At 36.5% G+C, this 14554-nt stretch overlaps 1 protein-coding gene across 1 annotated transcript in view; it reads left to right on the top strand.

Annotated features, from left to right (window-relative positions):
• LOC129241944 (collagen alpha-2(IX) chain-like) overlaps positions 1-14554 on the top strand; it is a 377459-nt gene that overhangs the window by 123043 nt on the left and 239862 nt on the right. Inside the window, exon 7 of the mRNA XM_054878494.1 lies at positions 11945-12109. Within this exon, the coding sequence (XP_054734469.1) occupies positions 11945-12109 (165 nt within the window). The remainder of the gene's footprint in view (positions 1-11944; positions 12110-14554) is intronic.

Here is a 14554-nt window from a genome sequence, read left to right as displayed (position 1 = left end):
ACTATCCATTTTCTTCATGGAACCGGTGAGACTCTCTTATAGTATGAAGCGTAGCAAAGGTTTTATCCCAATACTAGATAGTTCCGAAAAAGAGTCAAAATAAATAGTATTAAATAATAGTATAAATAATTAATAATTAACAAATAGTATAGTATTTTCCTAAAAACCTTGCTCTACTCGTAGCTAAGACTGCACAATTACAGAATAAACGTTCTACTGTTTCTTTTTCTTCCTCGTCTCTACAGTTCTTCTGCAGTTTTCAAATGAAACTACTTCTAGCCTAGAAGAGTCCGTATTTATCCCTATCAGCCCATGACCGGTGACACAAGCGACCTTCCAGATTTTCTCTCTTTAGAGGTTGAGCAATTCTCCTGATCTTTTCTTATCTATTTACGGCCAAATTAACCTGGCTGTAACACAAGTATTTTCTTCTCTCCATAGCCTTTTGGGGAATGTTATTTTTCAACCTTAATTTGCAAGTAGCCACAGAAACCCCAATATTGTCTCTCTTTTCAAGCTGTTGAAAATGAGTACCCTTTCTAGCTAACTCATCGGCCTTGCGATTTCCTTCAATATTTCTATGTCCTGGAACCCACGCCAGGCTTTCCTGAGTAATTTTTGATCTTAGCATAACTGCCTCCATTGATTTGATAGTCGCCTGGCTGTCCGAAAAGATATTTATCGTAGTTTTTATTAAGTCGTGTGTGTTAATATACACAGTTACCTCTTTATGGCTAAGACTTCTGCCTGGTAGTCGCCATAGTAGTCCTGCAGTCAGTCACATAACTCGTATCCGAATTCTTTTGAAAAAACTCCATCGCCTACTTTATTTGCTAGCTTGCATCATTCGTGTAAAATTTTATTTCCCCTCTTCTCTATGGCCCTTGAGTTTGCCATTCGCTTCATGAAATGCCTGTAGAAGGTGGGTTCAGGGAAATAGTAGTCGATTTCTTGATTGAAACTACTCATACTCTTCATTACTATAAAAAGTTGGCTTTATTCCATAACTTATAGAACACCGATGTCGATGTTTTCTTAGTACATGAAGTAAACAGCTCAGAAAATTTCACGGTTTTAGCTGTCTACATGAATAAGTTGTAACATAAAACCCCATATCTGAGTAATCAGTTGTATGGGTACGATATTTTATAATGGTCTGGCCAGAGAACTCTTAAAACTGTGTTATCTTATATGTCTGGGCTTGCGTTGAAAGAGGCAAATAGGAGAACAAAACGACACACAAACGGACATGGTTAAATCGACGTATATAGTCGTTTCCTCTTATAATTAGAAATTTCGGATGAAAATTAGTATACCATTTCTTTTTCACGAAAGATACAAAAGGTAAAATTCTGTTTAATTTTAGAATCAAACGTAATCTATGAAAATTTATATTTATTTTTCTAAGAGCTATAGGAAAGTTTTTTTAAGAGCTATAGGAAAGTTTTTCAAAAAAACACACGTAAAGTTCAGAAAAATGCCTGATTTTTATTTAAATCGATAGTACAGTCCATATAATTTAATGTTTAAAGATTATTTCATGCCAATGTTGACCGCGACTGCGCTTCAAATGGTCCATCCGCATAATCCAATTTTGGCATACTCTTTTCAATGTTTCGGTCGGTATCCCGCATATAAATGCCTTAATGTTGTCTTCCAATGCGTTAATTGAAGCAGGCTTGTCTGAATAGACATGCGCTTTAACATAGCCCCACAAAAAATAATCTAAAAGCGTTATATCGTACGATCTGGGTGGCCAATTAACAGCTCCCGAACGTGTAATAAAATGTTCACCGTGTGGCATGTGGCACCGTCTTGCTGAAACCTCATATCATGCAAGTCAAGCTCTTGCATTTTGGGCAAAAAAAAGTTGGATATCATTTCACGGTAGCGCTCACCATTCACAGTTACGTTACGATTCGCAGCATCTTTGAAAAAGTACGGTCCAATGATACCTCCATAAACCGCACCAAACTGTGACCTTTTCTGGATACATTGGTACCTCTTGCAATTCTTCTGGCTGATTTTCACTCCAAAATCGACAATTCTTCTTATTCACGTACCCATTGATCCAAAAATGAGTTTCGTCGCTGAACACAATTTTTCGATAAAAAAATGGATCTTCGGCCAACTTTCCAAGAGCCCATTCACCAAAAATTCTGCGTTGCGGTAGGTCGTTCGGCTTCAATTCTTGCACCAGTTGTATTTTGAAAGGCTTCACACCTAAATCCTTTCTCAAAATTTTCCACGTTGTTGAGTAACAGAGGCCCAATTGCTGCGAACGGCGACGAATCGATAATTGATGGTCATCATTAACAGTGGCCGATACAGCTGCGATATTTTCTTCAGTTCTCACTCTACGTAAGCGTGTTGGTGGTTTGATGTCCAATAATGTAAATTTGGTTCTAAATTTAGTCACAATAACTCGAATAGCCACTTCAGGGGGTCGATTAAATTGACTATAAAATGGAAGAAGCGCTTGATGAACTTTCTTAACAGAATACGCATTTTTATAATAAAATTCAATGATTTGCAAGCGTTGTTCCGTTGTAAGACGATTCCTGGTTAAATTATAGACCAAACTGAAGATGTTTGACAGTGAAACAAAACACGAAACGTGCGTCAGCTGTTTAAACCAACTGTTTAAAAAGATAATAGCTAAAAAATTACCCGTTATATCCATTTAATACCTTATCCAAAGATGTGTTTTTTTTTAATTTGGATAAACTTCGAAATTTCGATTTCTATAATTTTTTTAGTAGAATGAACTACGTTTTCGTTCAAAACTTGTGGAAATGAAATAGAAAACAAATAAATTGCCAAATCTTGTCAATAAGTCACAGTGTTATACTTATTTAATGCAGTATAGTTTCTGTTTAAAAGTAGTCACTTTAAACTTCAAATTCTGCTACCATCATAAAGCTGGAAATTTCGCGTAAAACTTGGCAAAAATTTGATGATTTTCAAATAAAACCTCACACAGTGCGCCCGAATTTTGTATTTAAATAAATGTATTTAAAATTTAATTACTTAATTCTGATCTATGCAAAACTTGTTTCTTTATACGGACCGCTTACAATATACAAGGTGCCGTAAAATTAATCACCCTATCGGAAATTTATTTTTGCAAATGACGTCGTATGTCAATCACATTTGAAACTCGTGAACTAGAACGTGTAAAGGTCAAAATAAAGATTTTCTTCACTCAATTAGTGAAAAATGTATTCAAAAAGATAATTGGATGATTCATTTTGCGCCACTTTGTACAATTTTTACATTTTAGTAATGGACTAATCTCCGCTTGTGCTATCAAAATAAAAGTTGTTGCCTATGAAATCAGAGACCACGAAACGACCAGGCAATAAAATGGAAAACAAAAGCGTTATGGGTTCTAAAATACGTGTCGGAAAGTGTGTTTAAAAGTGTGCAAATTTACATACTCGTTCATACATCCATACATTCATAGTTTTGTGGCATACCGTATTTTTATATTTCCCATTTGCTACTGTTCGCACTTTAATTTTATATAGGGTAAATATATTTATACAAGTTTTGCGTATGTATGCGTGGAAGTTATGAGGAACGTAGAATAAAAATAGCTTTTTATACTTTTGCTGTTGATGCAGAAATATTATATCACTCATACATCATGTATGCGAGAACGTTTGCGGTGTCAGCGAATGCGGATGGTAAAATGACATAACTGTGGTTGTGGTTGTGCGGCGGAAATGCCATGCGCTATGCCATGCATCTTTATGTGGCTGCAAGTAGGTATGCTTGTGGGTGTAACATGCTAGAAGCTGAAGTTGCTGACAGCCACATGCATATGCATAAACATACAAATATAAAAATGTGTTTAAGCCAAATAAAAGTATTGCATCGACGATGTGAAGCTGGAAGCTGTGTTGGCTGCAGCTACATATTTTTTTTTTGTTTTTTTTTGCTACGCTTATTATTAATATTACCATTGTAATATTTGTTGGTATTGTTGTTGTTATTGTTGCCGTTGCGGTTACAGCTTGTAACATCATGCAATATCATTACTATTATTATTTTTGCATAAACGCGTTGTGCCACATACACATATACATATGTACACAAGTATACGTAGGTATATATACTGTATAACAGTATAACGTATAACGGCGCGTACATCCCTTGTTTAAATATTTGGCGAGGATTCTTCTTCAAGTTATGGTGTTAAATTTGATAGATGGTTGGCCCAGCAGCTTCGTATCGTCTTCGAAGAATAGATTGATTTTTTTATGAAAAGTTTTCTCGTAGCAGATATGCGCAGAAAGTTCTGCTTGTCCGAGACCAACCAGCCAGTTTTCTTTAATTACATATTTCACAGTGAGCATCGAACCGAGGATCAAGCGAACGGTAATCACTCACTAGCGCACTCGATTTCAGCAAGCACTACACGTCCCAATAAAAATGCAGAGAAAAACAAAACCGAGCGACAAATATTGGAGCGTATCCTATACATGTGAACATACATACATACCCTTTATGAATTTACATGTACTTATATACGTATATGTATGTATGGCTGTAGCATTTGCTATTTGCCGCCTTCATATTCTTCGTGTTTTCTCTCTTCTTTATGGCGGTTATTATCCAAACAAATTAACCATGTCTGCTGCACCGTGATTGCCCACATTTGATCTGCCATTCACGAAGTCATTATGGAAGTTTCAACTACCGTTCTTTTTTGTCCTGTCTGGCTGTTTGAAAATTGACTTTGATATGCGTTTATGGCAGAACTGGTATTTTTATACCAAGCCCGTTTGTGCACAAGGGTATTAAAACTTTCTTCATATAACGGTTGTATGTAGTCAGTTGTATGTATATGTAAATGAAATAATAAATATACCAGGTGAAGTCCAACACAAACAAGACTGACGTTATGAAAATGTTTTTGATGGCGTCATCTTTTTAGTGAGTTACTGCGTTGGAAGTTACATCCCTAACTGACTTCCTGTGAAAGCTTGGTGGCATTCGATTCAGTGGAAACGAAGTTATTGTGTCTGAAGTGTCAGTATGTTTGTCTCATTGGTACAAAAATGAGTTCTAAAAAGGAGCTAATATCAAGTTTTGTTTTAAAATCGGTAAAACGTTTACCGAAACATTTGAATTGATACAAAAACCTTGGGATTGTCTGTGTCGTGCCAGAGTTCATGAGTGGTTTACACGTTTCAGAGATGGTTATGAGGACATAAATGGCAATAAACATACGGACCGCTCAAAATAAGTAATCACCGAAAACTCCATCGAAATTGTTCATAAATTTATCAAAAATGAACGGAAATCATCGTTGAAATTCATGGAATCGGAGCTGAATATCTCCAAAACATCAATTTATCGCATTTTAACTGATCATTTGGGCTTATGAAAGATCTGTGCACGTTTCATTCCACACAAGTTAACTGTTCAGTGCTCAGAATTCAGCATTCGAAAGACCTTGTTAAAGAGGGGAGAGAACGAGAAACTTAAGGAGCCAAATAGAAAGCCCTATTCGATCCACCACCCAAAAAATAGCGTTTGGAGAAGTCAAAAGTCGATGCTCATTTGTTTTTACGATACCAAAGGAATTGTCCACTAGAAGTTAGTGGCAATGAGCCAAGCCGTCAATGCAGTTTTCTATCTTGGCGTTTTGAAGCGTTAGTTGCATCGCATTTGTCGAATTTGCCCTCAATACCGCGAGGGAGGAAGCTGGCGTTTAATGCATGATAATGGACCATCTCATCGATCCACTCTTGTAACTAATTTTTTGATTAGAAATCGCATTTTAACCATCAATCACTTACCGTATTCTGAGTGATATGGCTCTCTGTGATTTCTACCTATTCGTAAAACTGCATTTGGCCTTGAAAGGAAAACGTTTTTCGTCCATACAGCCCATCCAAAAGGTTTGTACCAACATCCTGAAGGACATTCCGGTCAATGACCTGAAACACTCTTTCGGAAAGCTTTTAGATCGCGCAAAACAGTGCATCGAGGCCAGAAGGGAGTATTTTGAATAAATAAACTCGAAGTTATCATGCTAAGTATTGATCATAGATAATATATTTGCTGCATTATAAATAGCAGTAGTTAGCGTTGCGCCCGATCACAGCGTGGCTCTATAGACAGCATCTTTTCTTTCTGCGGCAGCATGACATTCCTCGTTGTAGAAACTGTTTTTTCGGACTCGTCGGAATCCGATTTCTTCGTAGGCGGCGGTACGTAGAGAACCAGAAATGTTGCTCCATTGCTCGTACATGCCGGTCTGTTGGGCAGTACTCCCTGAAAGCAGAAGTGAGAGTCGAGTGATGAATCTTCTGGCTGTCCGTTGTGATTGCAGCTTTTCGTTTTGGATCCTCGGATCGTGCGTACATCTAATACACTAGAAGCGTGTCACAACATGATCGATCGGGTTTCTCTGAGGATAATTTCATGATCATTCGATCAGGAGACATCCAGGTAGATTGGTGTATCTTTTTATGCTGGAATTTTTTCATTCTGCAGACTAGCATGCTTCGCACCGTCCAAATGAGCGAGATGTTAAAAAATCGCGCTTTGATGCGGATTATTGAGAGGCGCTGGTCCACCGGAGTGAACGACAGTACGAAGTCTTTCTCCCATAACAAAACCAACACCGAATTTGCGCTTCCTTACATTGCAGCTGTAGTAGACGTCACAAGCTCCTATGTTTCTCTTGCCTTGCCACGTCCATCGCTTCTCTTGAATGACAGTGATGTCAGCCTTTACTCTCACGGGGACATCAACCAGCCAGGAAGAGGCACCTTCCCATCAATGCACCGGACATTCCAGTTGCATGCCCTCAAATCGTAGTCCCTATTTTGTTTGCAGGGGTCGTCATCAGTGTAGGAAGTTCTCATCCGAGGCTTTGTGTATGTTTTCATTGGGGGAAATTTTCAAGTGGTGGGTCCCAAACCCAGTGGAAAACCAGCTACCCTGGGATGATTCGCCTTCTCACGTTGGCTCACTCCTGAACGGGTCTTCGGAAGCTACTCAGAGAATACTTGGGCTAATCCCGGGAGCTGGAGCTGCTTGGAACAAATGCAGAAGAATCGTCCTGGCCACTCCCAAGTGAATGGCGTTCAGTAACTTTCCCCATTGCGTGGGCTGCTACATATGGAACCATCCTCCCAGTCAAAGATATTGATGGTGGTTTATTTTCATTTTTGCTTAAGTATGTGAACGCATTTATAATATAAAATATTTACTTGCCAAATCCGTTGTGATGCAAATTTAAAACAAAATTTACTCGGTTCTGGTCTCATATACTAGGTAAATGTGCAAATTTGCACCTGTGGGAAATAATTGTTCAACAAGACAAATATTTTTTTCTTGTAAAAAATGCGTAACATTGTCCATTTGATAGAACCCACTTTCTTCCAACAAAGGTAGAAGCTTTCATTTCTGTGCAGTTCCTAATATAATTTTAAATATTTTTATGTATTATCAAAGAAAGAGGGCCCCTAAGTTTTCCTTCAAATACAAGTATTTTTGCTAATGCTGTTAGATCATGGCTTGCTTTGAAAGTTATACTTATTCTTCTTTGTGGTCTTCCTTAGTCAATATGACCAGTTGGTATATGTAAATACTCATATCCCACATACCTACTCCAGCAAAAATAATAATAATAAATATAAATGTTTGCAATGACTATCGGATATATACATAGATAAGTAATATTTTTCAGATTATTACAGCAAACATTAGAATTTAAATTAAAGGAGAAAATTAAGGAAATAATGTTTAAGCCTATCATTTTAACTAGTTGGTGATGATATCTAATGTGGTAACGGATAAATGCGACATAAATAAAGCGTTATCCGATTGGAGGCTCCTTTTCCAATAGGTTTTTTGACAGATCATACGTGACTACTGTCAAACTAAATGCATAATTTTTTTCAGTATTCAACAACGTTTACGAACCCTACAATTCTATTACAAAAATCGACGCTCTGTGAAAAGTGTTACTTGCGTGCTCGGGCTAACTTATAGTGTACAGCGATGTGGCCCATTTTTGACTTATTGAAAAGGATTATATTTACAAAGTTAATGTCATGAGTGGTTCTACACAAAAATAATACAGATTGCCCAATCAATTTGAATTTGCTTAATTTCAATTTAAAATCCGATATCCCTAAATTGATCACCCTTTATTACTGAGATCGCACAAAATACCACGCTTTTTTTATATGTTACTACTAAATTTCCACCCGTCCGCCCGTCTGATGCTACAACATTGGCTACTGACATTGACTACGCGCTTGTCTGATTTCAAAAATTAAAAGCCAGTCCAATTGCCGAACCGCATTTAGGACTTCCTTACTGGTTTTTTCCTGCGAACGGAATATTAAAATAAGAATATGAATTGACTAAAATTAAAAATCACCATAGCAAAAAGCCAAAGAATTGCAGAAATAAAAAATAATAGCAGACAATTGAATAAAAATATTTCATACTTACCTGTATGCAGAATAAATTTTCAATTCCATGCGCATTATTGCCTCCATGTCAGCTATTATGGCTCAAATATGCATATGTATATAAAGTATACATATATATATATACACCTACACAAAGCTGTACCTATATGAGCTCTTCTTTGCCAACCACCAATGCTAATGTGATCGTTAATGTCCACTAGAATTTGGAAAAATCAAACTAAAATGACAAACAGGAAAATTCGCCACTTGAACCCATTATAAAAAGGCTTAATTGTGATAGGTTTGCACACAAATTTCCACAGGGAATGTGAACTTTTTTCTCTACCATAAATACCTGATTATTTCCCAAAAGAAAGTCACAAAAAACATGTAAATCCCTCAGCACAATTACAAGGGCAAACACATTCATATTAGCAGCTTTGTAGTTTAAAATTAAGCGTCATTCCCTTGTCAACAGGCGCGCACACACAATGCGTTCCATATAGACCCTGCAGGGAAAAGCCAAACTGTGTGAAAACATGCCAGCTGGTATTGGTTAATAGATAAAATCATACCAGCTCGCTATTGATTAGAATAAAATCAGTAGTAAAATGAGTAACGTGTCGTCTGCAAATTGGTTGATTTCTTTTTTGCTTTTTAAGACAAAAAAATTTTAAGACTCCTCTGCGGATGCCCTGATGACTGACAATGATTAGATAATTATTTATAAATAAATAAACTGATAAATATTAATACATATTTGAAGAACATTATGTCGAAGCCTCTCATTAATATTTGCATTAAATTTATTTACTTTATAAGCAACATCACATCAAAAGTCAGTAGGATTAGAGGAACGGATTTATAATAGTTTAAGCTTTAAAACGTCAAAATCAATAAGTATTTCACACCATTTACGTACGAAGTGCTTTCATACACTTTTTTATTACAATGTAATATTCACTATTTTTGCTACAACTATAGTTCTGTTTTGCAAGCACTCGAAGCAATTTAATTCTATACTTATTCGCAGAAAAATTCTTGTAGCAACTGAGCACTTAATATTTAACTAGCCGACTACCATTTTGAGATGCTTAAGTTTGAATATCCGCAAATGAAATGCCAAATAATAGAAACACTTTTTTCTAATAGCGGTGGGCCATAGGCAGGCAATGGCAAACTTCCGAGTGCATTTCCGCCATGAAAAAACTTTTCATAAAAAATATATGCCGTTTGGAGGCGGCTTAAAACTGTAAGTCCCTCCATTTGTGGAACATTATCAAGATGCATACCACAAATAGGATTTACTATAGTGTAAGTTTGAACCGATTTTGAATGTTGAACCAATTTCTGTACCTGAAAGAAGCTTGATTCAAATGAATGCAATTCTGTGTACACCATTTATATGAAATAGAATGTTTTAAAGCGTTAGAATCGACTTGGATGGACTTTTTTATATTTTAACTGGTCCAAATCTAGTTATTTTAAAAACTTATTGTAGTAGAGGTTTTTGTCTAGTACTGGTCGGAAGTCAGATATCTTGATATAATATGATACTTAACTCCAAGCTCCCTTGGAAGTGCACTTTGAAAATCGAGTTGAAAAGGCCAGTATAGATTTTAGGTTCAGCAAAAAATGGGGTCTCAAGCCACGTGTTATACTCTGGATGAACAACTTAGTGGTTCTAGCAATTGTGTGGTTGCCTGGTTTGGTGAGTAGCTCTTCGGAAGGGTTAATAACTACTAAGCTAAATTGGAGAGAGTGCAGAGGTCTGTATGTATTGAGATCACTGAGGTGTGTAGGGCATGCCCACTGCCGCCCTTAGCGTCAATCTGCACTTACTTTCCGTTGATATTCAAGTTCAGTGAAGGAACTGCCGAAAACAGTAGTATTTTTAGAGTAGTCTTCGCGATCCTGCAGACATGCAAAATGCTAAAGGATAGTTGTTGGAAGACAGACATAAATATCATTTCCTCTACTCTGGTCAAATCCTCTGAGGAGAAGTTTAAACGTCTCGAACATGCAGGAAACATTTCTCTTATCTGAGCTCAAGGGCATATAACATACAGAGAAATGAAATTGGCGATGAACTTGCCAGGAAGCGGTCAATGGAAGCGGTTTCAGTTTTCGCCATCTCAGACATCGGTGTCCTCTTAACCGCTGTTAAAAATAAACTTCTTAAAAAAGCGTAAGACACATGAAGTTATGTCTCCAAAAACACTTTGGCTTCAGTACGGCAAAAGCAGGCCGCTCAAAGTGCTGGCGATTTCCCGCCATTCAATTTCCAAACTCATAGCGGTGGTTACCGTCACTGGATGATCGGAGCTCATGTAGAGAAGCTTGAGCGTCCATACAACCGCCATTGCAGACGCTGTGGGGATCATTTAGGGAGATTATTGGCCACTTTTTTTGCAAACATCCGAGTTAGACGGCTAGGCGCTTGAGGTTGCTTAGGGTGTCTTTCAGGGTGCAGCTCTCCAGTCTAGATCCCTTTTCTTTCCTTCGCTACATCAACAGCACTGAATGGCTGTAGGTGGTTTTTTTCCATTAAGTTTTAGAAATTCTCGCAGGTAGTGATCTAGATTATGGTATCCAAACAGCACTCTAGTGCTACTTGTAGCCATCTAACTGCCTACCTACTTACTGGTACTTAGCTATTATTTTGCTGTGGCGTAGCAGAACAATTGACATTTCATAGGTCATTTAAAATAGGACATAAAAAAGAAAGAACACGAAATGCTTGTGATAAAAAGTAAAATGGTAGTCTTCTAGTTCACAACAGATAAATTTTCCCTGCAGGGGTCTGCCAGAGTTGTGATACTCGAGTCGGCGTATCGCTGCTTATGTGTACTTGTATGGATAAAAAGGTTTATTGGCATAGTTTGCTCGGTTGGAGGCAAACGAATTTTAAAACAAGGACTATATGCTTTAGCTCTGAAAGGTTGCTAAAGTGATAATAACAACGGCAGCAAAAACACCAATAATAAAAACTTGCTGAAACAGTAAAGAGAGATTTTCTTGTGAATGCGGCATCATTAATCAAAACGTGCTTATCGTATAGCACCGAAGAGTTTCTTCGAACGAACAAAAACAAAAAGAAAAAAATAAAGCCTCTTTGAGAATCAAAATTTACTAATAACAGCAACAAAGACCACAGGGTTAAAACATTGCAAATAGGTAAATAGGTAGTAAAAGCAAAAGCCGGTAAAACCGGTAAAGCCGAGAATGGTAGAGATTACTATAGCAAGGAAAACCTCAAAGCATTGGTAGTACGAAAATGCTGATATGTATGTATTTTAGTGTATGCGTACGTATGTATGTACAATAGGTTAAAACGACCTATACCACAAACTTTATTTTACTATACTAATTCGTGCACCTGTTGTCTAGCAAATTGTACTAACATATTTTTCTTATTATTCTACTTTCCCAAACACACACCTACACACCGGCACACGTGTCCTGCTCACACTTACAAACAAACCAACAAAACTATACAGGAATCTTTAATGGGCAATTCAATGCGTCCGATGCGTAGCTCCTCGCCTGGACCCAAGGGGCCACCTGGTGATAAAGGTGATGGCGGCACACCTGGCGAACGTGGCCAACCGGGCCAGAAAGGTGAACGCGGGGACCCCGGAATGACTGGCGAAAAAGGTGATAGGGTAAGTTGAAAAATATGCCAACATTTATTTGTGTTTATGAGAGTATGCATGTATGTCATTGGCGTGAGATTATAATATGCGTGTGCTTATGTGATTGACATATTTTGATTCTACTTTGCTCGCTTTATTTGAAGGTTTGAGTTTAATAAGAGGCAAACTGTAAGCATTTCAGGAATTGTCTAATAATTTGTGGATTAGTTCAGTGCATAAGATGATAGTTTAGAGTTTTTTGAACTGAAAGAACATCTTCGCTTTTGCTTAATATTTTTATGAAGAGAAAACTTTATTACTGCGAATAAAGTACTTATATAAAAAAATATTTGGGAGAAGAATCGCTGCACGTTCATAATGGGACCGCTGTAACATTTCGAGTTATATTCATATATGGGTGAAAACGGTCAGGCCATTTAAAAAAATCATCGAAATTGTTTAAGAAAAAAAAAATCAAATAAGTTTTTTACTATAGATACGTTTAATTTTAAAAATCTAAAAACAAACAAAAATTTGTATTTATTAAAAAATAACCCATGGTATTATTTTACTTCAGAACACTCTATGCCAAAATTTTTAAACTTGAGTAAATCTCAAAACTATTAATTTGTTCTTCAGTTAACACCTTTTCTTTACTAAAGCCTATTAAACAAACCAATAATTAGAAGAATCGGCGACAATCTTCAATATACTTGGTTCACTTGATATGGAATTACTCATACAAAAACTACCTCTTATTTTTCTGGTATTACACAAATTAGCGGCCGCCGTAGCCGAATGGGCTGATGTGCGACTACCATCTCGAAAGTGTGTAGGTTCGAATCTCCGTGCATGAAACAGCAAAACGATAGAAAGTTTTTTCTAATAGCGGTCGCTCCTCGGCAGACAATGGCAAACCCCCGAGTGAATTTCTGCCTTGCTATAAATTATGTGTCAAAATAAATTCCGTTATTGCTGCTTTTGTTCGTATGTTCGATATTTTCTTATTATTATTATTATTATTATATTTAGTTTCGTGGCAAATTTCGCTCGTTAACAAAGGAGTGGGGAGCTTGGAAAATCGCATAGCAGTGATTGCATTGTAAATATTTTACATCACTCAAGTAAAGATTTACATCACTCAAACACACTTTTTTTAGTAAAAGTAAAAAAGTTATTCATAAAAATTAAAACAAAAAAAAAATAATAATAATTTCAGCTTCGAATTAGAAGCAGCTTCGCCAGATTGTTTAAAATATGAGCTATCAGAAATTTTTCTAATAAATATGGGGAAAAAATGCACGATAAAATTTTTCAGAAAAGTATGCTTAAAACTCGCAATTATGCCTTAAAAATGAAAATTATGTAACTTTTTCTGGATATCTAACATTATAAATTTTTCGCAAAATATGTCGCAATATGCTCTAACAGGGTTTATTCTTTTCGATTTGAGTTACACTGCCGATATGTATGGATATATATGTATAATTAACCTTGTGTTTGTAGAGGAAAAACAAGTGTGTATTTAGTATTTACCGCCTTTATTGGGTATTCAATCGGGTTCCTCCTCTTGTTTGTAGTGTGCGTGTTCATGTTTTTTTGCCACAATTTTACGCCACCTCCAGATGACTGTTGGCTTTTCGTGAGGAGATTTTTCATGGCACAAATACGCTCAGAAGTTTGCCATAGCCATAACTGAAGGGCGACCGTTATAAGAACCCGGGCACTACCAAATGTTAGCCAAACACCTACCCACTTTGCTACGGCGGCCGCCATGCATTTGCAATTTTCGCCTTGCCGTAATAATATCGTAGTGCAATTGTTTCGAGTTAGACGATAAAAAATAATCGCGAAATCTCGGGATTAAAATAATGTGATTCGGAAAATTTTGGTATCGCAAAAATTGAAAAAAAAAATCACATTTGTATTTACTACTAACTCTTGATTCCATATCTAGTTTTCATAATCAGAAAAGGTCATATGCAAGGCAATCAAATGATGGGTATCACTCGTAAATAAGTCGTAAAAACTCCGATTAAAAGTTTTTATTACACAGTGCGATGAAAATCAATTTTTGTTTTTTGTTTTCCAGGGCTAACCACCGTATTTTAAAGTACCAAGCCGGTTATTAGTTTTCTTGGAAGCAACATATTTTGTGCATTTTTAATTTTGCAGGTATAGTAATTCAGCACACTCGACTTCTAATTTTCTTAACAATTAAATTTTTCAAAAGGCCCTTAAATTTGAAAGGATTAAATTTTCAAGAAATAGTTTTAAAGAGCACCATTTTGTTCACTTTTTACCAGGTCAAATGAATTTTTTATAGAGTCCATCTATCAACTATTTTTTATACGTTTTTATAAAACAGCAAAAATAACGAAGTTGAGACATGTATCACTATGTATATGTACAAGATATATCCATCATATTTGTCCTGCAAAAAAAATACGCATTTTTTATTATCTGGGTAGTTAC

Source organism: Anastrepha obliqua, chromosome 3 (genome assembly GCF_027943255.1).
Source record: "Anastrepha obliqua isolate idAnaObli1 chromosome 3, idAnaObli1_1.0, whole genome shotgun sequence".
Lineage (NCBI taxonomy): Eukaryota > Metazoa > Arthropoda > Insecta > Diptera > Tephritidae > Anastrepha > Anastrepha obliqua.
Note: the sequence above shows the minus strand (reverse complement) of the source record. Positions and strands in the feature narration are given on the sequence as shown.